Source organism: Heteronotia binoei, chromosome 13 (assembly GCF_032191835.1).
Source record: "Heteronotia binoei isolate CCM8104 ecotype False Entrance Well chromosome 13, APGP_CSIRO_Hbin_v1, whole genome shotgun sequence".
Taxonomy (NCBI): Eukaryota; Metazoa; Chordata; class Lepidosauria; order Squamata; family Gekkonidae; genus Heteronotia; species Heteronotia binoei.
The window spans coordinates 47094297-47119489 of NC_083235.1; the positions used below are offsets into that span (position 1 = coordinate 47094297).

At 41.9% G+C, this 25193-nt stretch overlaps 1 protein-coding gene across 2 annotated transcripts in view; it reads left to right on the forward strand.

The window, feature by feature from the left end:
• Positions 1–25193, forward strand: part of ADCY6 (adenylate cyclase 6) — a 61555-nt gene that overhangs the window by 22743 nt on the left and 13619 nt on the right. For both annotated transcript variants that reach the window (XM_060251988.1, XM_060251986.1), the window contains exons 8-18: positions 340–498; positions 2491–2632; positions 2857–2985; positions 17744–17769; positions 17932–18079; positions 18213–18310; positions 19531–19618; positions 20585–20701; positions 21571–21732; positions 22384–22559; positions 24205–24243. In XM_060251988.1, coding sequence (XP_060107971.1) covers positions 340–498; positions 2491–2632; positions 2857–2985; positions 17744–17769; positions 17932–18079; positions 18213–18310; positions 19531–19618; positions 20585–20701; positions 21571–21732; positions 22384–22559; positions 24205–24243 — 1284 coding nt within the window. The remainder of the gene's footprint in view (positions 1–339; positions 499–2490; positions 2633–2856; positions 2986–17743; positions 17770–17931; positions 18080–18212; positions 18311–19530; positions 19619–20584; positions 20702–21570; positions 21733–22383; positions 22560–24204; positions 24244–25193) is intronic.

Sequence of the window (25193 nt, forward strand, 5' to 3'; positions counted from 1 at the left end):
TCCTCTGTGTTCACTGTTCCATACTGACCAAACTTGTCTGTTGATCCTAGAGACTTTTTCTGTTTTCTCCTCCCTTGCCTGCAGTGAGCCCTGTGCACCATTCTGACACATATGTTTTAAACAGTTGTCCTTCCCTCTTCCCTGTCAACATGACACACGAATCTGTCACATTTTGATACTGTCTTTCCTCCAGTGAGCTTAGGGCAGTATCCGTGTTTCTCTCCTCCATATACCTACGCTTCCCTTTTAGGTATTTCAGTGTTTTAGGTATTTGGGGAGGGTGTGTATAGAAGAGATGGGGGATGCAGTTGATTCTCATTCCATTTCCCCTCTTTCCAGGCTGGTACGTGAGGTGACGGGTGTGAATGTGAACATGCGTGTTGGGATCCACAGTGGGCGTGTGCATTGTGGAGTCCTGGGGCTGCGCAAATGGCAGTTCGATGTCTGGTCCAATGATGTCACCCTGGCCAACCACATGGAGGCTGGTGGAAAAGCTGGGTGAGTCAGGTTGGCACAGGGCTGGATGAAACACAGAGGATTCTGCGGTATTAATGAGATATGATTCTGCATTAAGGGAATGATTTTGGGGGAATACTTCATAGCTGCTCAGGTTAGAGATTGTGGACTGGGATCATGGTGAGCGTAATTGAGAGGCATGGCTATTAAGAACTGGGGAAGAGCAGCTTCCTAGGGCTATTCTGGAAGCTTTCTGCTAGCACTGTGGTCTTACCCTTGTCACCATCTAACAAACATGGGTGGCTCTAGCCTCTCTGCTGGAAGGATAGTCTTGTTTCAGAGAGATCCAGTAGCACTTTTAGTATCTGCTCCAGAACTGGCAAAGTTAATTGTCAGAGGAAACACTCTACTTGTGATGTATCTTCTGCAGATGTCACTGGCATCATCCAGAAGATTCTCCTCACAGTAGTGTAGCCATCTTCAGTTCACTGATGGGTCTGCACTAAAGTATTACTAATGGGGATCAGGAAAGGGTGTTTTCCAGAAACTCAAGAGGCATCATTGAATGTTTAACAGCAGTTCTTCCACAACAGCAAACACTGGTTAGGGCAACAATTGACTTCTCCAGTCACCTTTATGTGGTTCTTCTGGGAAAGCTATGTCTACAGAGTTCCTCCCAAAACTTGGTTTGGCTGAGGCTTGCTAACCAAGAAACCATGAAGTCCCATAGAACTTGCAATCACTGCTTTGATAAATTGTGGTGACTGTGATCAAGGGCTGCAAAGATCTACCTCTCCCTCACCATGAGTCTATTATCCCTTTTCTGAAGCTTCTGCACTGGTCCTTGCTATTACCATTTGCATCAGTTTCACATTTCTAGTACTTGACGGTTCACACTCTGAACTCCGGCTATAGCCTGTCAGCTTTCTTGTGCTGTGTACTTTGTACAGCATTATCAACATACGTAATCTCTCTTAGGTTCAAACCACTCTCACCTTTGTGACTTCTACTCGGACAGTGGTCTTCAGCCCATGGGCTGGGACTCTCAGATGGGCCATGAAGCCCTACCTGTTGAACTGTAAATCTCTGTAGAGCCACTTTTTTGCAGCCTTTTGGAAGGACTCGCTGGTAGCACATGTGCATGGAGAGCAAGGGCACTATGCCTTCTACCTTTTCTGTGCACACACTGAGAGCAGCAGTATGGAGAGGAGAGGGGACTCAGTGTTGAACAGGATTCTTCCATGGCTCTGACTTTTGGCTTTTTCTTCATGATATACCTGCTGGATACTCAACTTGCATTTCCTGTACCTGGCTCTCTTGGTGTGCTGGCTGCAGTCCTAGTCTTGGTTCCAGTGAAGTCATAATCCTGGCCCTTCCTCTTCCTGGCATGTGACTCTAATGTAATTTAAGTCACTTTCTTGTTTGCAGGTCAGTGAATCTGAGATCTAGAAAAGTTGAAGGCCATTGTGCCACCCCGTTTCCTGTGGACATGCCCCTCTTCCTCCCTCACTCATGAAGCTGCTCCTTCAAAATCCACTTCCCAGCAAAGGCTTTCTTTGGTCCCACTGTGCCTGTACTTCTACTGTGATCTGCCCATCTCAGCTATTTAGCTATCAGTCCCCAACCTCTTGCTCCACCCAACCTCTTGACCACCCAAACCAGACTGCTTTTGTGTTGTCTTTTCCTTGCATTCTGATACATGATAAATAGTTCAGTTGTAGTAATAAATGTGGCCCTTTTTAGGGGTTTTGTGATCCACAAAATGGGGTGGGTGGCAGAGTGGCAGAGTTTTGTGATAGGAAAAAAAGGACTGTGGAGTGCATGCTTTGCATGCAGGAAGTCCTGGTTCAATCTCTGGCATCTCCCATTTCAAGGATATTTGGTACCAGGTGATGGGAAAGACCATCTGTGCCAGAGACACTGGGAAGCTACTGCCTGTCAGAGTATGCAATGAGTGCATATAGTCCAATGAGTGGAGTCTATATAAGGCAGTTGTCTATATCAGTTGTTCATACATGTATATTCTTATGGCAGGCGGATCCATATTACACGGGCAACGCTGCAATACCTGAATGGGGACTATGAAGTGGAACCTGGTCATGGGGGTGAGCGCAATGCCTACCTTAAGGAGCATAACATCGAGACCTTCTTCATCGTTGGTTGCAGCCAGAAACGAGTGAGTCAGCTGTGGTCAGGTGAAAGTATTTTGCACTAATAATGGGCTGGAAAAACCTTGATGTCCACCTACAAGGCACTGGTTCCCTACTTTGAGCATAGTTCATTGAAAGGGTAAATGTCGTGCTGTCTAAAGCTGAAAGAGAAGGAAGTGTTTGGAAGTGATTTTCCCATTGTTCTTTCTTTTTAAAACTTACCACTGTGTCCTGTGCTACTTTTCAACAGAAAGAAGAAAAGGCCATTTTAGCCAAGTTGCAACGGGCCCAGGCCAACTCCACCGAGGGGCTGGTGCCTCGCTGGGTACCCGAGCGCTCGTTCCCCCGGACCAAGGACTCAAAGGCCTTCCGACAGATGGTGAGTGCTAGCAAGGGACAAAGAGGGCAGGCTTGGCTGGAGAGGTAGATGGTATAGGAGCATGTCTGTTGTCTGCTTGGAAGACCTTGGAATTACTCCAGTAGTCATGCTCTGTATAATACTTTTCCATATTATGTTTTGAACTGTAAAGCAAAGGAAAGAAGTCCTGCAAGACTTTAATCCCATTGCATACAATGACCAGTTTGTATTGGCTTTCAGCTGCCTCAGCATATGGCCAGCTTGCCATGTGCATCCTCTGTCACGTGCAGGATTTAATGTTTGCATGTGACATGTGTTTATGGCACGTGCATATGGAGTTGTCTTGTTCAAGTTAAACTGTTGATTAGTCCAGGCTGACTAGCAAAAGTTTTGGATTCTTGTAGATATATGTGAGATTTTCTGTAGTTAGAATTCCTGTATGTAGTTTTTGACTCGTAATGCAGCACACAATGTATTTACCTGTGGGCAAGGTTTGTAACATAAGTGAATTTTTGCACTTTTTCATTTACAGTGTATGCATGGACATTTTTTGTTTTGGCAAAAGATCTTTGGTAGAGGTCTTTCCAAATCCCCTTCACTCTTTAATTGGAGATGCTGGGGATTGAAGGGGACCTCAAGTGGTAGAGCATCTTTAAAAATACACACACACAGAAGGTTCCAAGTTCAATCCTTTGGGCTTCCACATAGCAGGCAATGACATCATTTTTGGAGATCTGGTGCCAGTCAGAGGAGATAATATAGACTTCAATAGACTAGATATCTGATTAAGTATAAAGCAGTTACATGCATTCATGTGACAGTTGGTGCATGCAAAAATGTGCTCTATCACTGAACTATTGGTTTTTCATTAGGGGAAAAAGTTTGTTGCTATAGTAAAAGCCAAGATAAACAAGGATTCTCCAAAGCAGGCAATAATAAAAGCCAGTATGATAAAACTGGGTACTTCTAGTACAGAAACTAAGATTCTTCTGTTCATTCTTGACTGTTATGAAATATTAATTGCCTGCCAAAATGGAAAAACAGTGCAGCACTTTAGAAAGTTATTTACACTTTGAGCTGCTGGTAGAAGAGTTGTGTGCCCCAAGGTATGAGCTATATTAGCTACATAGAACTAGGAGTGGCATTGGGTGTGATAAACACTGGAACTAGGAATGGATCAAAGAAGGACCAATAAATTTAACCCAGGTGAACTGAAGATGCTGTTGATAAGTGATTCTGCTCACCTGGAAGATAGCGTAGAATAGGCTATCTTAAGAATCTTAAGAATGAGGCTTGTGTCTGGGGGATGGTGTTAGCTCCAGACCTTCCTTCTGAATATACAGGCGGTACTCATGCTATGAACAGCCTTCCATCAGTTTAGGCTGGTAGAACTCCAACTTTGGTTCTTCCTTGACAGAAGGAACCTTGCTCTAGGCTTGATTACAGCAGCACACTTTGCATGAGGATGACTCTGAAGACCATCAGCTGGTTCTGAAAACCATAGGCTGATGACTAAGATTTACTCATCTGGTCCTTTTTTGTCAGACTTAGAAGATTTTGTCATTGGTACCACTGTGTTTCCATTTCCAATTCTGTAAAGCTTAAAAAGCTGGGACCAGGGAGGTCTGTCATCTCCCATATGATCATCTTCTGAGGCTCTGCTGTGGGTGGTTGCCTCCTTCAGAGGTGAGGCAGATGGCGAATAGCATTTTCTGTGGTGACCCCCTTCCCTGGAGACACAGTTCCTTGTGGTGTCAGTTGGATCTTTTTTAGTGTCTCCTGCCTTTGTGGGGAATGGTTAACCTGTCATTTTTGCTCCTTTTGTGTGTTTGTGATTTTTGATAATAACTGTAAACCACCTTGAAATTATTATTTTTTTTAACAGAAAGGCAATATTAAATAAAGGCTTAGAGGCAGCACTGCTTCTGAATACAGTTGCTAGAGAACAATCAACGGAAGGGCGTTGTTTGTCTTCAAGCCCTGCTCGCTAGCCTCTTTGTTTAGAGTAGTTCTTAGCGACTTCTCCATTAAACTTCTCGAGATGGCTTACAATGAGGCAGAATTAAATAACAAAGAATTTTATTAATGTTTTGATTTCATTACAGAAGTCAGAAAACAGCTTAAATACAGGGGGTGGGGGTGGGAATCTACCAGCATAAAATAGCTACAAAAAACATCAAAAATCATTAAAAAGAGATAATCGCATAAACAGGGTCATTTTGAAACATATCTACCAATAAAACCAGTAGAGCAGATAAGATGCAAATAAGAACCAAGAAAAGCAATAACATATGATTGCCAGAATATCATATCACACAAAGGTCTTAGAAAATTATTCTCATCTGGTGCTGAACAGGCAAATGCCAGGCTAACATCAGAGAGAGCATTCCATGGTGGGGTGCGCTTAGGGGTTTCCCTATGGCTGGCCACAGCTAGAAATGGGGTGTTGGACAAGGCTCTAGACTCAATCTAGCAGGAACCTTCTTATTTTCTTGAGGCCATTACAAATCATCTCGGCATCCTAAATTGTATCCAGAAGCCAATAGTGAACTGTGTGCTAAATGAGCATCAGAGCTTGTATGGCTTTATAGATAAGGCTTTATAGATATAGATAAGACTGGGGGGGACCATGTTACAAGTTAGGGTATGTGTAGGACCTGGGTCTCCAAGGCTGCTTGTGAGCTACTGGTGGCTCACCCTTTGCTGCGGAGTAGCTCATGTATCCTCTAGTAAACCCAGAGAAGACTGCACAACGATCTGCTCTAGACTTTATTTTTGAAGGCATTTATTCCATCAGTGTTATCTCTGTGCTCCTCTCTGAAATGCTGAATTTTTCATTTCTGGTGCTGTTCTTGGCCTAAGTTCTCTTTTTAGGACAGAACAAAATTTGGTGACATGCTGGGGTGGGGGAGTAGCTGTGGATATTTTTCATTACTTTGAAGTAGCTCATTATAGGGAACAAGTTGGCAACCCCTGGTGTTTGGATTATTGAGATAACATTAGTTTCTTCCTCCCTCACAATCTGAAATGGTACAACACTGGTGGGCTCTGCCATGTACATTTTTTTCTTCAAATTTACAAAGAAAGGAAGAAGCAGATTTACTACAGAGTTCCTGGTCACTGGCTGCCTGGACTGGACTACCTCCTGGGGCTCTTACTGAGAAAACTAGATGAGAAATCCTCTTTTTCCTCTTAGTGTAGTGGGTGGGCCACTGTCTGTATTCAGAATAAGAGGATTTTGTCAGGAATAGTTTTTTTTTAAGTTAGGTGTAAAGCAAACATGCACCTGATAATGAAAAGAGCTGTTGATAAGGAAGAAACAGGCAGCTTTCTTGCTTGAGTTACTTTGGGTAGTTTTGCTTGAGTAGAGAGAACTAGACCTAATAGGTGTGTGTATATAGTAGAAAAACAGAGCCTCCTGGGTGCACGTAAAACAGATCCAATTTTACCCTGATGTTTCTTGAACTTATGATAGCTGGCATACTTTTTTAAAATAAAGAAAATTTGCAGCAGTCTTTGCTAACATGTGGCATTGTTGACCCAGTTCCAAGTAACGTGATGGAGGTTTCATGGACGTGGAGGTTTCATGGGATGGAGGTTTCATAGAGTGAATTTCATTCAGTTAATGAGACATCTCTGAAGCAATTTCAGTAGGTCATTGTGCTCTGCCAGTAACAACTTGCTGGTAATCCCTGGCCCCAAACAAGCTTGACTGTCCTCAATTAGGGCCAGGACTTTTTCATTCCTGGCCCCTACCTGGTGGAACTCTCTGCCGGACAACGCCCAGGCTCTGTGGGATCTCTTACAATTCCACAGGGCCTGTAAGGCAAAGATGTTCCACCAGGTTTTTGATAGAGACTCTTGAGTAAGGCAGTGATAGTGGGCACCTGTCTGATGAGAATGAATATAATTAGCAAACTGCCATCAGGGGTTGGAGTTCTTATTGCCATTACTAAATTAAGTATTATTATATTTTATGTATTTTTATCTGATGTACATTGCCCAGAGCCCAGCCTTGGCCAGGATGGGGCTATTAAAATAATAATAATAATTATTATACCATTTCAAACAGAACCACACTTTTGCTGCGTGATCTTCCTTGGAATTTTGTCTTTGAATGTTCTAAATTGAGCACTATAGTGCTTGACCAATATCGCTTCTCAATGACACCAAGGCATCGCAGTGGTGCTGGTGTAGCACTGAAGTATTGTTTATTTATTTTATTTTTATTTATTTAGAATTTATATCCCGCCCTTCCCACGAGTGGCTCAGGTCTATTGTATTGGTCTAGTGTATAGCACTCAACTTAGAGCGTTCAAAAAGGTTTAAGGAAGATTGTGTGGTGGAAAAGATTTGGGAGGGGGGGAAGCACAGCACTATTGGAAGTGCTGCAGACATTTTAAACAGCACATTACAGCAAAACAGCAATACAAAGAAGAGGTGAAGATGGAAGAAAGCAGTCCTCAAAAACAGCTCAATCAAGCTTTGCTAAATGGATGTAAGCGGCTTTGTATGAAAAGGTAAATAAAATCATTGCTAAAATGGTTGTGTGTCTAAAATGACACCAAAAAATCCATTAGCAACTGGCTACTAAAATGGATTACAAAGGCTGTCTGAAAGGGAGCTTTCAGTTGAGAAAGAGTGAAATGAGATGTAGATGGATTCTTCCAGAAGCTATGGGTTTTGAATACAAAGGGAAGAGATGTACCATCACAAATGTTCAAGATATGGAGAAGTTTCTGATGGAAAATAAAGAATTTGGGGGTACAGATTAAAAATAGAAATTCACGATGAATTACAAATTATTATCTTGGAATGTAAATGAACTTAACTCACCACAAAAAAGAAGGGCAACTTTTCATTGGATTGGGAAGCAAAAGTGTAACATTATTTGTTTACAAGAAGTACATATCAAACAATTGGATTACAAATTTTTATGGAATAAGCAATTAGGTTTGGAATTTTATTCATTGGCCAAGGAGAAAAAAAGAGGTGTGGTTTTTTATGTGAAGCAGGATTTGGACCCAAAACTGATTTTTAAAGACGATGATGGTAGGTTTATTGCAGTAGAAGTGATGTTAAACCACAAAAGAACTCTGTTATTGGGATTATATGCTCCTAATGGAGCTAAAGACTCTTTCTTTAAGGATATCATGCAACAACTTGACCAAGTGACATATGAGCAAATTATGATAATGGGAGACTTTAATGGAACAGTTAAGAATATTTTGGACAGATCTGGAGAAAAAATAAGGAAGGGAAACTACCAAAAAATTTTTTAAACTAGCTAAACAAGAAAATTGTGTGGATATTTGGAGAGAGATGAACCCTACAGTGCGAGACTATACGTTTTTTTCAGCAAGACATAACTCTTTCTCAAGGATTGATATGTTATGGATTACAAAAAATTTGAGGTTGATAACAAAAAAAAATAGAGATTCTTCCTAAAATAGGTGCAGATCACAATCCAATAATGTGGTTTGCAAAGTATACTAAAAAGACTTTGAGATGGCAGATAAATGAAGATTTGCTGCAGAAAAAAGAGGTAGTAGAGTCTCTGGAGAAAGAGACCAAAGCTTTCTTCCAATTAAATGAAAATGATGTTGTCCACTATCAAACGGTGTGGGATGCATATAAAGCAGTAATGAGAGGCATTCTAATTACATTTAATAATAAGGATAAAAAGGCTAAAGAGAAACAAATGATGAATCTACAAAAGGAAATTGGAAAGAAAGAGAAAGAAAGAACTTTAAAAAAGGCCAGGGAAAGAAGTGGAATGGAACTTAAAAAGGCTTCAACAAAAATCTTTTGAGAGTGCTAACAAACCGGGTAAATACTTGGCCTGGCAAATGAAAAGAAAAAGGGATTAATATTATAAGAGCTGAGGGGAAGCTACCAAGATAAGGAGATAGAGGGTCTGAAATTGAAAGGTCTTATAAATACAGAACGTTTGCAGATGATGTAATATTTATAAACGAAAACCCAACTCAAGTTACACCATTGTTGCTTCAAAAAATTAAAGAATATGGTGAATTGGCAGGTTTTTATGTGAACAAAGAAAAGTCAAAAAAATTGTGCAAAAATATGTCAAAGAGTAAACAGGCAGAATTACAAAGCCTAACAAAATATGAAGTGGTTTCTAAAGTAAAGTATTTAGGAGTAGAAATCACAACAAAAATATTGATTTATATAAAAATAATTATGAAAAGCTCTGACGGAAAATCGATGGAGATTTATTAAAATGGAATAGGCTGAACCTGTCTATACGGGGTAGAATATTGGCAATTAAGATGAATGTATTACCAAGAATCATGTTCTTACCAAGAATCATGTTTAGAATCTTGTTCCAAACAATTCCAGTCGTGAAAGAAGATAAACAATCTAATAAATGGCAGAGGAAACTTTCAGAATTCATATGGGCTGGCAAGAAACCAAGAATTAAAATGAAGATCTTGACTGATGCAAAAGAAAGGGGAGGTTTTCAAGTGCCGGATTTAAAATTATATCATGATGCAGTTTGTTTGGTGTGGATAAAGGAATGGATAATGATATTAAATAAAAAATTATTAACATTAGAAGGCCATGGAAATATTTTTGGTTGGCATGCATATTTGTGCTATGGGAAAAGTAAGATGGATGGTTTTTTTATAAGAAGTAATTTGTTAAAAACTTGGCTGAAATACAAGAAATATGGTGATGAGAGGAAACCACTTTGGATTGTGCCGACAGAAGTAATAAAGTTATATTCTGATATTAAGGAAGAAAAACGGATAACATACAAACAGTTGCTAAAAATACAAGGTGGCAAGGTGGAATTAAAATCAGTGGAAGAATTGGATTATAAGTATAATTGGTTTCAATTGCAACAAATTAAAAGTCTGCTTGAACAGGATATTAGAAATGAAGGAATAAGACAGGATCAAACTGAACTGGAAAGAATGCTGTTTGGCGATAATGAAAAAATTATTTTGAAGGGATATAAATTATTACTGAAGCGGTCTACAGAGGATGAAGTGATTAAATCTCAAATGATAAAGTGGGCAATTAACATAAATAAAGACATTCAGATGGAACAATGGGAATATTTATGGAAGAACTATGAAAATATCAACATGTAATAATATTAAAGAAAATTGTTTTAAAATGTTATACAGATGGTATATGACTCCTAAGAAACTTTTGAAAATAAATAACCAGATGTCTGATCGATGTTGGAAATGTAAAAAACATAAAGGGTCTTTCTATAACATGTGGTGGACTTGTGAAAAGGCTATACAATTTTGGCAAATGATTCAGCAAGAAATTTCAAAGATTTTGGGTTACAATATAAAGAAAGCACCTGAAATCTTTTTGTTGGGATTACAAATGGAAAATTTTCCGAAACAAGACAGAGCATTGCTTTGGTACATGCTTTCGGCTGCACGGACATTATATGTGCAGTTGTGGAAGCAAAATAAATTACCAGAAAAATGTGACTGGATTATGAAAGTTATGCATTGGAGTGAAATGGACAAGCTTACTAGAACAATAAAATAACTTGATATAGATAAGTATAACAAAGAATGGGAGAAATTTCAAAAGTATGTTGAAAAACAGTGGAAGGTGAAAGGACATTTGGTGATTTTTAACGATGGTTAATTTTTTTTAATGTAAAATGTTAACTATAGGTAAAGTAGAATTATGGAAATATACAGTGGTTTTGCATATAAGGATTGGGCTTAATGGACTATAATTAGGATAGATAACACTAAAAATTTAAGATAGATAATAACAGTAATAAGTAATTTTGTTCTTATTTGTATTTTATTATAGTCATTTTTTGATTTTTATTGTTTTTAATAGTTTCTTAAAAGGTTAATATTACCTTTTATTCTTTTTATATTTTAAGCTGAATGCACCGGGGAAGTCACAAAAAGAGGGGAGGGAGATGGGAAATGTGATGCAATATTTTTGATGTTTATTTTTGGATGATTACTGATTAATGTTGCTGAATAATAAAAAAATTGTTTTACTCACAAGAAAGGGACCTAAAAGCCTGTCCTCGGTGGGGTGGTGGTGGTGGTAATAATTGTACAATGATTAAATATTATTTTTCTTCTGCATCGTTCATCTCTTCATCTTTGTTTTGCCTTGGTGCAGCGCTCTCTCTTCTTCATTCAGCCTTCTCTGAAAACAGATAATTCTGTTGCATATCAGTGTTGGCTGGGACTGAATTCTTCAGCTGTGATGAGAGATGCAGCAGAGTTAACTACCTTCAGTAGAGACCAACTGGAGTGAGCTAGGCCAGAGCAGTAACTCAAGCTAAGATTCCCTGGGCAACGGGCAGCCCAATCCAGACAAACATGGCGGCCGGCAGTGGTGTAACTGCCGTGCTGCTAGTAGACTTCCTACTAGCGCCGGCCCTATGTTGGCACAGCTGGTACTTGCACCCACATAGCGGATCGTCTGCTCCCAAAGGACTTTCCCTCCCCTTAGGATTGTGCTGCTATCTGTGAGTTGGTGGCTACTTTGTGCTCTCATGGGCCCTTTTATTTAAGTTGCTTAATTCAGAGTTCAGGGTGACTGCCTTTTAATATGAGAGCTTTCCATTCTATCTCTGACACACAGACATGTATAATCCCCTCTGCTGTTCAGAGCTGAGGCTGGGTCTTCACATATGAAGCAGAATGAGGTAAGGATTTTTTGATGGCCTACTGAAGTGACAGAACAGACTACCCCGCTACAGAAGGGAGACCACAATTAAAAAAAAAATACCCAGCCCTTTGCCTGCTATGCTGCTTTTGTATTTGCATGGAGTTTTCTTGCATGGGAGGGGAAAGTATTTAGAGGTGTTATCGTGGTGCAGTCTATTTAGCCATCCTATACATATGCCAACCAGTCCAGATACTTGTATTTTAAATGTTTGGAAAATTAGAAAGTAGTTTGATTGAACATCATTAAATCTTTTGTTCTCCCTAATCCCCCCCCCCTTTTTGAACCATACTGATTGGACTCTCCCATAAATTTTTACAGAAGTGGCAAAAATATTAGATTTTTTGCCTTATAAAAAACACAGAATTAATTCATGAACACTCTACAGGGGATCAAAAGGAGGGGGCATTAGCTTTGCCAATTTGCAGCAATATTACCAAGCCATTCAGATTTCAAATGTGGTCAAACTATTAATTAATGATTCCTCTTCTGAAAGAATGCATTTATATGATGAATATATTAAACCCTTCAATGCCCAATAAATAGTTCAGAACACTCCATCAGACCAACTCAAACAGGTGCGATGCAACGTTTTCTATCCTTGGTGTTGTCATACTGGGACCATAAAAGGCCACATCTGCTGCCTACTATATCTTGCTATCAAACTATTTTGAAACTTGGTTATAAAAATCCTTTCTTTGATACATGAAAATCTGCTATGGTTTCAATGTTCCACGACCTTGTATCCAAACACCTGCTTTTGTCAAAGTCATCTCTGGCAACAAAATTGAATACTCAGTCCCTTGGATGCAATATTTTCAAATATCACATTTTTGGTCTCATATAAATCTCACCCATATTTTGAAGCAACCTCAAACTCAGTTTGGATCTGCTCTTTGTGCAGCTTGTAGCTAAAAAAAAAAAGGCCTAATCTCATCCATTTATAATAGAGACTACTTTCATTGCTGGATACACTCCCTTCTGGCAATCAGTACTGACGCAGGTCAAATCGATCATGAAACTGGAAATTTTATTTTCGAATAGATGGGCTTCAAAGAGGTGTTCTTCTGGCAACATGGAAGAGCTCTCCGTTTTGCTTTCTGTGGCTAAGACTTTCATTGCCACAAATTGGAGAACAGCAAAGGCACCTGCTCTTTCACATTGTCATAAAAATTGTGGGATTTATATATCATGGCTAAACTCTCAGATAATCTTCCACGTTTTGACAACCAGTCTTTGCTCTCCAACTTTGTCCTCTCAACAGGAAATCCCCAGAGTAATTGATGATTTATGTTTATAATAAATCTTCTATATTGGCTAAATTGTTCTCTAATCTACCCTCTATACAGTACTTAAAAAAAAAAAGAATCTCCAATCTCTATATGCAATATTATTCAATCTATGTTCCAATATGTATGTTATAATTTTGTCGTTCATGTATGATTTATATATGTATATTTGTGGTATTTATAAAATCTTAATAAAATGTTAATTACAAAAAATTAGAAAGTAGAATGTTCCCTCTAGATTTTTCTAAGAATAAAAATTGCTTCCCTGTTCCACTATGAGTGTTTGTGTGGCTGTGGCAACTATCTTCCTTAGCCCACACTCCTGCCTCTTCCTCTTGACATTTTTAGGAGTAGTGGAATCTTGTTTCCCCTGAGTGTTTCCCATTTCCTTCCTGTCATCTCCCCAACACATTCATTTTCTGAGCCTCCCTTTTCCCCACCACCCTTAAATGAATAGCCTCAAAGCTGTTGATGGCCCATGGAAGAGTTCATCTGACTACCAGTGGCCATACTGAATATGAACGGAGGTGTAGTAACTCTGGTTTTGAGGGTGGGGTTGCAAGGAATGGAATGCCTGACATATGTGTTCTATAGCACTAAGGCCCCTTAATGTTGGGTGTCATCAGTTTCATTATAGAACCTGACTGCATCTGAAGGACTTAGTTTGGATTAGCACATGCTGTCAACCTAGCCAGTTTGGTGTAGTGGTTAAGTGTGTGGACTCTTATCTGGGAGAACCGGGTTTGATTCCCCACTCCTCCACTTGCAGCTGCTGGATTGGCCTTGGGTTAGCCATAGCTCTGGCAGACGTTGTCCTTGAAAGGGCAGCTGCTGTGAGAGCCCTCTCAGCCTCACCCACCACACAGGGTGTCTTTTGTGGGGGGGGGAGAAGATATAGGAGATTATAAGCCACTCTGAGTCTCTGATTCAGAGAGAAGGGCAGGGTATAAATCTGCAGTCTCCTCCTCCTCCTCCTCCTCCTCCTCACTAAACTGCATATGAGCGGGCTCCTTGAATACATAAATGGGCCAGCTCTGGTTGGTGCAACTTCAGGAATTGCTGGATGTACTCTGAAACTCCAGTTAACAATTGTTAGTTTAAAGTAACATTTATTGAACTAACTGTGGTTAATGCAGCTTATGAGAGGATGTTGTCAAACACGGTTTTCCAAACAGGTTCTGTTTGCAGCCAGTGAAGAGTAGCAGGATCTTTTGTCTGTTTTTTTTCTTTTTGTCATAGCAGTTGTGACTCTGTGCACTGGTGGAGGGATTAAGCCAGGATTCCTGCATTCTAACATAAACAACTAACATCACAAACCAGGATTCACAAGCTGGGATTAGTTCTAGTTGAGCATCCTGGTTTGTGGTCCTTCTACTAAACAAAGTTAGTGGTTCATCCAGCAAGCTTTGGCTTGATCAAACTCAGTATAAACTCTGGTTTAAATGTGTCACTTGTTTGCAGCCCAGGTAGCTTCTGAACATTCTCTTCTGTTGTTGGCTGTCTGCCTTTTCCTGGCACTGGAAAACTCCTATTTGTCAGTGCCCTGTGCCTTTAGAAGTTTAATATTGGTATCTGAGGATTTAAACAGAGTCTGCTTTGTGTGAAAGCTGGTTCCTAGAAATTTGAAGCACCTTTCCAGTCTTTATATGTGTCACAGTAACCATGAGGTCTCAAACCAGTGCATGAGAAAAAATCAGTCAATGAGTAAGCTGTAATAAGGGCCGGTGTGCCCATTAGGTGACCTTAGGCAGTCACCTAGGGTGTGACCCTGGGGGGGCCACTCCCTGGGAGGGTGGGAGCCGCCCCCTCCCTCCTGGGAGATTTAAATCACCCAGGAGCTGATTGGTGGGGCTTTTAAAAAGACTGGGATGCTGGTGCCTGCTCCTGGACACTCTCCCAATCATGGGTAGCACCGGCAGAAGCAGGCAGGCCAGCCTCCCCCTCCATTTAAAGAGCCTGCTGACCTGCTGCTCCTGCCACTCTTCCTGTGAGATTTGAATTCCCAGTGGGGGCGGCCTTCAAGTTGCAGCAAAGGTGCTTGAAGGCTGCCCCTGCCAGCTATTCGGATCACACAGAAAGAGCAACAGGAGCAGCCACTGCCCTTCCTGTGCAATTTAAAGACCTGTGGGCTCTTTAAATGGAGAGGGAGGCCAACCTGGCTGCTTCTGCCAGCACTACGCAGGATCAGGAGAGCACCCAGGAGCAGGTGCTGGCCGTGTTGATCAGCTGCTTGCTGGGACCTTTCTTGGGCACAGGAACAGCAGTGGCTGCTCCTGGGTGCCCTCCTGCTTGATTTAAGTCACCTGGGAAGGAGGGGGCGACCCCCACCCTCCCAGCCTAGGGTGCCAACAAGCTTGGCAAAGGCCCTGGCTGTAAAAATCAAAACTGACAACTAGTGAAATAATGACCAACAAAACCTGCAGCAATAACTACATTAATTTAATAAAATCTGCAGCAGTTACAGATGTAAAGACAGTTTTGCAGCATTTTGCAGCAGAAAAAGGTAGAATATAGAAACATACAGTTCCCTTTTAGCAGCTATTGAAAACCCAGGCAATTAAATGAGAAATCAAATCTAGCTACACATGCACTCACACACAAACTAATAATTAACCCCCAGGAAAATAGTCTGCGAGACCCATCCTTTCTGACCCTATTCCCTTATTTGTAAAAAAAGAAAATATAAATTCAGTACCTTCCCTACACTCATGCCAATGAAGTGAAATGCAAATAAAGTATATTATGCAAAATGACTTGCAATCTTAAATTTGCATAATTTTAGATTTTTAAAAGATTGAAATTCTAAAGCACTTGTTTAAGGTGCACTTCAGCATAGTGCCACAATTTGCTGGTTACTAAGCAACAGTCCTTGGTCTCATGTCATTTTATTGCTATGGGTGCAGTTAATTGTTGGTTGCTAGGCTGCAATTTGTTGCTATGAGATTGGTTGCTTAGTGGATTTTTGTAGCTTGACATTGGTTGCCATGGTTTGTTTTGTTTCTGAGGATGTTTCACTGGTGTGGTGTTGGCAACTATGCCACCAGTGGGCAGTTCTTGGTATGACATTGTTAGTGACCTGTTGTTGCCATAGTGCTGGGGGCTGTAGCACTCTATGGCACTGCCTTGTGGTCACAGGAACTGTTGTGGTGGTCTATCCATCACTGTGATAGGAAGGTTGGCTGGTGTAATGGTTAGAATGTTGGACTGGAATCTGTGAGACACAGGTTCAAATCCCCTGCCTTTAAGTTTGCTGGGTGACCTTGGGCCAGTCACACTCTCTCTTTTCCTAACCTGCCTCACGGGGTGGTTGTCATGAGGATGAAAATGATGGGTAAATAATGCATGCTGCTGTGAGCTCCTTGGAGAAAGGCTGGAATAAAAATATACTAAGTACATAATTAATGCAGGAAACCTGGTTGTACCAAGGATCTTCCTAGTGGTTGTGGTCAGGAAATAGGCCTCAGCAGCAATTTGGGGGTCATTTTAGCTCCCAAGTCCCACCAACTTATTGCAGGAAGAGCAAACTACTTTAATTTCATAACAGAACTGTACAGCAGAAACCTTTGCCTGGAGCAGCAGGGGTACAATGAAGACAAGATAGTTGCCTAGGCCATTTGTGTAACTACTTCTTTCTCTAGGAGTTTTTTCAAGCTTTCTTTGGGCCTCCTTCTCACCCAATTGGCACACCCATAAGTTGAACATTAACCAGTTAGCAGGCAAGCAGGTAGGTTTATTGCACTTCCCTTTCGAAACTGTCTGTGAACGGAACTATGAGAGCGAGACCAGAGAAAGCTCTGCTGCTCCTCGAGTTTGTAGTCAAGCACACACCAGCCTAAGAGACTGAAGGTCATTCTCCTCATGCAGGCTGGAGGGGGGTGGGATATGAGAGAGTTAGTTCAGAGCATAGACCAGAAGAGAAGAGGAGAAGTAGAGGACGTATTCCCAGAAGGTCAAACAAAACTGAACATATGTTTTCATGAGTTTCCACTGGTATGCATGTTGTTGTGAATTGCATGTATCCGTTCCTTACATGGAACACTGAAAGGTGTCACAGGATTATTCCTGAAGCTCCTTCTGACCCCTGCAAGGATCACTCAGAGTTGGTCAGTTCCCTTGAGGAAAGGAGACAGTTTCATCCCCTTGTCCTTCCTCCCTCTAGCCTCCCAACCAGGTTTGCCACTAGGCAAACTAGGCCATTGCCTGGAGCACTGAATTGGGCACCCCATGTTATTTGGTGATGTAATCAGTACTGGGGGGGGGGGCACCAGCAGTTAGACTTGCCTAGGGTGTCAGACAGCCTAGGGCCAGCCCTGCTCCCAACCCACATGCCTTTTCTTCTCTATAGGTCCTGCAATCTCAGGGATGATCATTATGGGAGTTACAAGGGGCCTCAGGGGAATATGGGAAAACTTTGTGTGCCTTCCATGCATAGGTGGATGTATAAAATGCTGAGACTGTTGACACATATAACGAAATATTGGCAATCTCAAGAACCTCCAGTGAATGAGTCTAACAATAAAGACCAATGAGTGTGGACAGTTACTGAATTGATAATCATTAGTCATTAATGTAACTGTACAGTTTAAGCATTCCTTAATTACATGTGTGTGGGATTTATTACACACCCTTGCAGCTGTCAGCAGTCTCTGGACCCTTCTCTGTCAAATGTGTGTATTCACATGAAAATCTAAAAATGTTACTTAAGAATATTTTTTGTATTATACAGTTGCTCAACTGCTTTGAGCACTTCAATTCAAGGGAAGTTTTTAAATGTATTTTTCTCCTTTCTTCTACCTCAGGGGATTGATGATTCCAGTAAAGACAAGTAAGTGCCTTCACATTATCATTGAACTGATGTCCTGACATTGGGGAGGGAGACACCTTTACTCTGCTGTGGCAGTGTGAGAAATGCATTAGATAGGCCAGTCATACTGCTTTGTGGTGCCTTTTCCTTTTTGTTATCAACCTGGAACTTCCTCTCCTGCAGCCGATGTACACAGGAAGCCCTGAATCCCGAAGATGAGGTGGATGAGTTTTTGGGCCGTGCTATTGATGCCCGAAGCATTGACCAGCTGCGCAAGGATCATGTCAAACGCTTCCTGCTCACTTTCCAGAAACCTGAATTGGAGAGAAAGGTGCCTTCCCTTTGCTGGTAGACCCTCTGACTTCCAGACTGGGGATCACAAAGGGTTGTCCTTTCCTATTCTCTTCAGTGTTGACCTCAACCCCTTGATATAACTTCCTTTTTCTTCTCCTTCAACACTGCAGTATTCCAAGAAGGTGGACACTCGCTTTGGAGGCTATGTGGCTTGCACCATGCTTGTCTTCTGCTTCATTTGTTGTATCCAGATTGTCATCTTCCCTCAGTGAGTGATACATATGTAGGAATATGTTCACCGTGTACTCTTCCTGCGAATACACACTTGCATGTTGATGGTGATGTACCTATGATGGTATGTGCATTGCATATATACATATTGCATCACTTAGTAAATAGCATCCCTATTAAAGGAATAGGACCTTTTTTCTTCAGGCCTATTGGCAACCCCAGTTACAGGTGTTCCACTGTCCTCTTCAGCAGACTTGGTCAATATACTGTGTAACCATAGGCATCAAACACAGATTATGACTTGGATCCTGTATCTGCCTGTACTTCTCTTCATCTGTTGCAGAGATGGTTCTTCACTGTAGGGCATACTTCCTCTGGCATTTCTGCTTGCACAAGATGAATGCCAAAAGGCACCAACTGGAAGTGGAATATGCTCCACAGTGGGAGGACCACCTCTGCCTTGAAAAGTGTGGAAAGAGGGTATAAGATCCAAGCCTGTTGTCCCCAGCATATTGGTGTCCTCCTACAAATCTCCACAATGCGTACCATGTTTACAGCCAGCAGATGCATAGCATCTCCGTGCCACGTATCTCTAATGAATGAAGTCACCCACCTTGTGAATTTCAGTTGGACTATTTCCAAGTTTGGACTTATATCTTTTCATTTGGAGATGGGGTTTTTTGGCCCCTTGGGGTTTTCTGTTACTTTAAAAGGCCCTAGCACCGCCGGCCTCTATCATTATTGTATTGTCTATTATGTGTTGTGCACAATCCTTATAATATATTTTTGCAAACTGAAAAATGGTGTAATACTTGGTGGCTTTGATCAGTTGGCCATTATGGGGTAGGGCTGATTTCACTAAGCCGATGAAATGGATAGTTTTGAAATGGAGGATTTTGAGAGAGAGTATTATAAATGAAAGAGGGATACATGGGGAAAGACTGCTGAGGTATGAAGGTTTGTGGGATAGTCTGTTCTGCCAGAAGGGTCTACTGTGGATTGGATCCATAAACAAAGCGAAACTGACCCTGATAACAGGAACATGATTCAAGTGGGGAAGGCACAGACTGAGCGTTATGTAGCAGGGCTGTTTAAACTCAGTACCTCTTACTGTATTCAGAACAGAAGATGATAAAAACTGTCACATTGTAATTGTATAATATACCATTTCAACATGATGCAATAACTCAGGTAGCAAAATAAACTTATGCTAATGTCTTTGGTTGCTGAGACTGATCCTGCCCCCTCTCCCCACAGCTCCCCTCTGATGCTTGGCGCCTACATCAGCATCTTCGTCACCCTGGCCACCATCCTTTTTGTCTGCGCCATCTACTCCTGCCTTGGCGTGAGTGACTCAGTTCATTGAGAGCCCTGAATGAGTGATCCTTGAGTTGTCCCATGGAATCCTCTGACCTTGCTTCCCCCAGCGTTGGGCCCTACCTGAGCATATTCCTTCACCTGGAGTATGCAGAATTCAGACCAGTTCCACATCGTTTTTGTCATGGTTTCTTCCTTGCCTCTTGGAGGCTTGGATTTCCTACACTGAATAAGAGTACTGGTGGCCTGATATCAAATTTGGCTCCTATGGAGCTGGGGCGAGGGGAGTGATATGAGGAAAGGAAAGGCAGGTCCATAGACAGCAGCAGGAGCAGGATCACTGAGTTGCTCTGACTAGTGAGCAGATATGAACAGGAAGTATATCTGAGAAAAAATTCATGTATGTTATAGAATGAAGTGGTAGAACACTGAGGTGTTAAACTTTACCATGCTGTTTCAGATTGAATGTTGTGTCTCAAACTCTTTGGAAATAGAACAACAGTTGCTACTCACTCACTTTGCTTGATGTGCTTTCTTCTTACTGCACTAGTTTTCTGTTTGTGTGGATTTTTTTTCCTTATTCAAAGGAATATCCAAAGCTTGAATCCACCATTTGCAGTCTGAAGTGGTATAGTTCAGTCTCATCTCATTCTCCTACATGTGTGAACCATCATGGGTCAGAACATCCCCCTGACCTGCAGTGGCCTATTGTAACTAAAAGGCTTTTTCTAATGGTTGAGTTGAGCTCCCTATAATTTCCTTCTTTGCTCACCACCAGCCCAGCCTAGCTAAGAACTTTGCTTGATGTCACTAAGACCTGCTCTGGGCTTGGCACCTAGTTCTTGCACTAGCTGGCTTGGGAGAGGGAGATAGGAAACTTGCTCTTGTTTCATTGCCGTGAAGCAAGCCAATTTCAGGTTCTTGATCGTGCAGGTGGGAATAGTAGTAATTTCAGGGCTCTTCCATCTCACAGTTCTTCCTCGTCTGCCTACAGCCGTTTCCAGCCGCCTTGCAGCAGCTGTCCCGCAAGATCATCCAATCTCGAACCAACAGCACAATCACTGGTGTGGCTGCCATTCTGCTTGTCTTTTTCTCTGCCTTCATCAACATGGTATGAGGGGGTAGGCACGTTCAATGAAGCCTGGGAGGGGTTGTGGGGGGGGGGGGGTGCTGTGCATAAGTTCTTGGCAGTCAGGCCTCTGATGGCAAGGGCTGGCCCAGCTTAAAGTCTGATCAAATCTGAAAAGTGCACAGATCTTTCTTTATCTGTGGTTTCTTAAGATATCTGAAAACATCACCTTCTGTATTGAATGCACTCCTAAAGTTTCATAAAGAAGAAAGAAGGCAAAGACAAATGCTGATAATGTAGCAGGAAAGTGAAAATGTATCAGTAGACTATGGAAAAGTCCGTTTGTGTTTTGCCATGGTTTTGTCAGGGGATTTCTAAGTGCATTTATCTACAGTGCTTTCCCAGCTGCTGAATTCAGAACAACAACTGGGAAAATCACTGTAGGAAAAAAATAGAGATTCCCCTGGTGAAGGTATACCAAAACACATTGGAACTTTTCAGTATTCTATTAATACACTTTAACCATCTCACTACATTATCAGCATTTGTCTTTGCTTTCTTTCATCTTGGTGACTGGTGCAGCCCCTTTTGTTTTGCTGTTCATAAACTTTTGTGAGCCAGAGCTGTTTTCATCATGAAGAGAACTCTAGCTCACAAAAGCTTATGCTTTCAGCAGTCTCTAAGATGACACTGCAATACAAACCCTGCTTCTTGGAAGCAAAATTTTGATGATTCCACCTTCAAACCATTGTCTGTCTCCAGTCTTGGAGTGGCAGGGGTTCTAGTTGTTTTGTTTCCATATCTCTGCTGCCACAAATCTGAGAAGCTGGAATTGGGTGGCTCCAGAGTAATGGAGCAGCGGTGAATTCCTTTTCTGTTCTACATAGCCATTTTTCCCCCTCTCACCTCAGTTTGCTTGCAGCCGGGTCCAGCTTCAAGATTGTGTTGCTGATTTTCTGAACGTTACTCCATCTGCTGTGGGTTCCTGCCTTCTTCGTGCCCTCAACTATTCACTGGCATCAGACAATCCACCCTGCCAGGGAAACAGTGTTTCTAGCTGCAGCTTTCCTGAGGTAAATGTGGTTCAGAGATTTAGTGTAGAGGAGAATGGGAAGCTAGATATGGTGTGAGGGTAAAGCTGTGAGGATATGTGGACATGGTTCAGGGCTATCTTGCTGGGGCTCAGAGAAGTTCTTTCGTTATCACTTGAAGAATTTTGTTTCCTCCTCTCTTGGTCCCAGAAATGTGGAGTGCCTTGATAACTGGGCTGGGATGAGAGTAGCTTTTTCTGGGCCTTGGAAGATGAACTGGTTTAGAAGATGGGTGGGAAAGTGTCTGAAGACAGGAAAAGAACATTCTGTAAGAAGAGTCCTGCCATATCATATCAAGGGTCTACTTAGTTAAATGTCCTGTTTCGGTGAAGCCCACAAGCAAGACATGATGGCATCAACCTGTCCTTGTTTCACCTCCAGACACAGGTCAAACAGTGAACATGGGGATTCATTGAGCCATCTGAACTATTAGCTATTGATCTCTTTGTGAGTTCATCTAATGTCTATTAGTTTATCTAAGTCATCTTAGCTGGTAGCTGTGGCTGTATCTTGTGGCAGTAATTTCCACCAGTTAGTTATGCCTGCTGTGAAGAAATAGAGAGAAGAGAAGAGTGAAGGTCTGCTTTGGCTCTTCTCAGAACATGGTATCTCTTTCCCCCTTCTTTCTTGCAGTATTTTACTTATTCTGTGCTGCTGAGTCTGCTGGCGAGTTCCGTCTTCCTGCACATCAGCAGCCTGGGGAAGCTGGCACTGCTGGTGGGGATGGAGGCTGTGTACCTGGCCCTGGCAGAAGGCCCTCAGGGGGTGCTGTTTAACAACTATGACTTGCTGGTGGTTGCTCATGCCTTGTAAGAATCCCCTTCCTGGTTGGGGAGGGAGAATTCCAATCTTTACCTCTCTGATGTCCTCTGAATGTCTGGGAGTGGGGAGGGTCCTCTAATCTCATCTGGCCTGTCTTCTGCCGTTCCCTCTTCATATTTTACTTTTCTCCGAACAGGAAGTCAACATAAGTAATTGAGTGAGAAGCCACAGATCTCTGTAAAAATGTATTATTATTGTTTCATGTACCACTTCACAAAGTAGTGTGAACCAAAACCTCATCCTTTCCCTAGGAGTCTTGCAATCTGAATTTAAACAGGGAGATGATAATGAGAGAAAAATAAGAAAGGGCAAGAGTAACAAGAGATGAACATGTTCAAAAACAGTTCTGAGAGCTTAGGTATGTTTTGATTAGGACTATAATTTGAGGGCTTAAGCTGAAGGTTTGTGGATTTTGAAAAGAGATATAGGGGAAGAATGAGAGAAGTGGTACGTCATCAGTGTCTTGGGTCAGGGTGGGAGTTTCAGGCCTAAAGGGCAGCAAGACAGACCAGGCAGAATCCTTTGAAAAAATGAGCAGCCTTCAGGTGACTGAGGGGAGAAACTTTCCATGATGCTTAGTTTCTTGTATATCACCAAATGCATTTGCATAATCTGCTAGTAGTAGCTCAATGTGAGAGGGGGAGAAGTTTCTAAGCTCTTTTATCCTCTGTCATTTTTTTCTGCTAAAAATTGCTCTAATGTGTTGCTGTCCCTCTAGCAGGTACGCATATCTTTTCCTTCCTCCTCTATTTGAAGAGCGCAGATTAGCAGAGCAGTTTTTAACAGAAAAGCCACTGTAAGGGAAAGAGCTACCCCTCCTCTAACACACAGTCCTCTTTCTCCTCATTACATCCTTCATGGATACAAATGGTCTAGTGGGTTTGTCTGTCTCATGTATATTTTTATCTCCCCCTTCCTCCAAGGAGCTCCAAGTGGCATACACAGATCTGCCTTTCCCACTTTATCCTCACAACAAGCTCATGAGACGGAGTATGGTGAGAGTGTGGCTGGCCCATGGTGGTTATCCAGCAAGCATCAAGGCAGAATGGAGATTTCTATCTAGACCTCCCAAATTCTTGTCCAGTCACTTGTATTGAGCATGGGATGGGAAGCCAGTCTAAAAATTCAAGTGGAGGTGTTACATGGTCTGACCAATGAGATATGTGAATGACTTGATTTGAATAACTGAGGCTTAGATAGCAATGAGGAGGAAACTGAGGTACAAAAAAGGAGAGGGTCAAACAGGCAAAGCAGATCAGCAGAGCATATATCAGAGAACTGGAGTGGAAGGGCTGATTATACTCAAATTGTGCAGGTAAAATTGATGTTATTGGTAATCATGAATTTGGGAGGAAAGTAGGATATGGTGGAGGAAATGGTGGAGGAGCCCCCGTTGAACATTGGGCCTTTTATGAATCTTCAGGATGCTATGCAACCAAAACAATAATGCAATTCAGATGTTTCCCCGTGTTCAGTACTAAGGGTTCTAATTCCTGCTTCACAACTGGAATCTCCAGTGGCTCCCAATTTATTTCCCAACTCCACCAACTTTTCAAGTGCTGCGTGAGTCCTAAAGAGTGTCAAGTGGTCTGGGTCCCTCTTCTACAAAAACGCTTCCTCTTCCTTCTACAGGCCAGTAGCTGTCAATGAGACCCAGAATGGCCAAGACTGGTAAGTAGGTACATACATGGACTGAATGGGGAAAACATATTCTACCAGTGGTAGGAGTAGAGGGTTCCTAGAGAGGGTGTTAAAGTTGCCTTACACTCTCAGACCTTTGGCTAGTATTGTCTGCTTTCATTGCAGTGGCTCTCCAAGATCTCAGATAAGAGGTCTTTCATGTCACCTGATCCTTTAAAGTGGAGATGCTGGGGCCTGAACCTAGGAAGGGCCTTCTAAATACAAAGCAGATGCTCTGCCACCGAGCCATAGCCCATCCCACTCCAACCCATCCCAACCCTTCTAGGGGGAAAACTCAAATTTATAATTATTGTTTCTACAATTTTGTCTGGTGCTTCCCCTCCTCCCTTATCCTTTATGGTTTTGCAGAATATTTCTTGACATTACAATTGGCTAGGAAGATGGGGGAATTTCACATTCCTTTGTTTTTTTGCTTACGGAGGAGCAGGGACTGAGAGGATCTTTGGATCTTTGGGTGTCAGGTTGTTGCTCTCTCCTGCTCTACCACTGTTGGTAGTTACTCACATGGTATCAGAACATAATGGAACCTGCCCTCATTAGCTTAAAGTCTAAATTAAGACTGTGGAGGCAAGAGTGTGTGTGTGGAGCATGGAGGGGGGAGAAGACAGCATTGTGTAGAACAGTAATAATAAGGGACAAATTTGAACAAATGCAGCTGTCTGTGCCTTGGCTAGGCTGAAAGCCAAAAAGTTAAGCCAAAAGGTTTGTGAAATAGGTGGGTTTTTAGGAAGGGCTGGAAAGGAGAGACAGAGAAGGCCAAGCATAGCTTTGTTCCAGACATAAGGAACAGCAAAAGAGAATGGGCCACTTTCTTCTTGAGAGAAGGAGCTAAAGCTAGTCAAGCTGGAGGAGCAAAGTTTGCAAGCAAGCTATGGCTTCACCTGCACAGTGACAATTTGCCATTGTGGTATTGTCTTGAT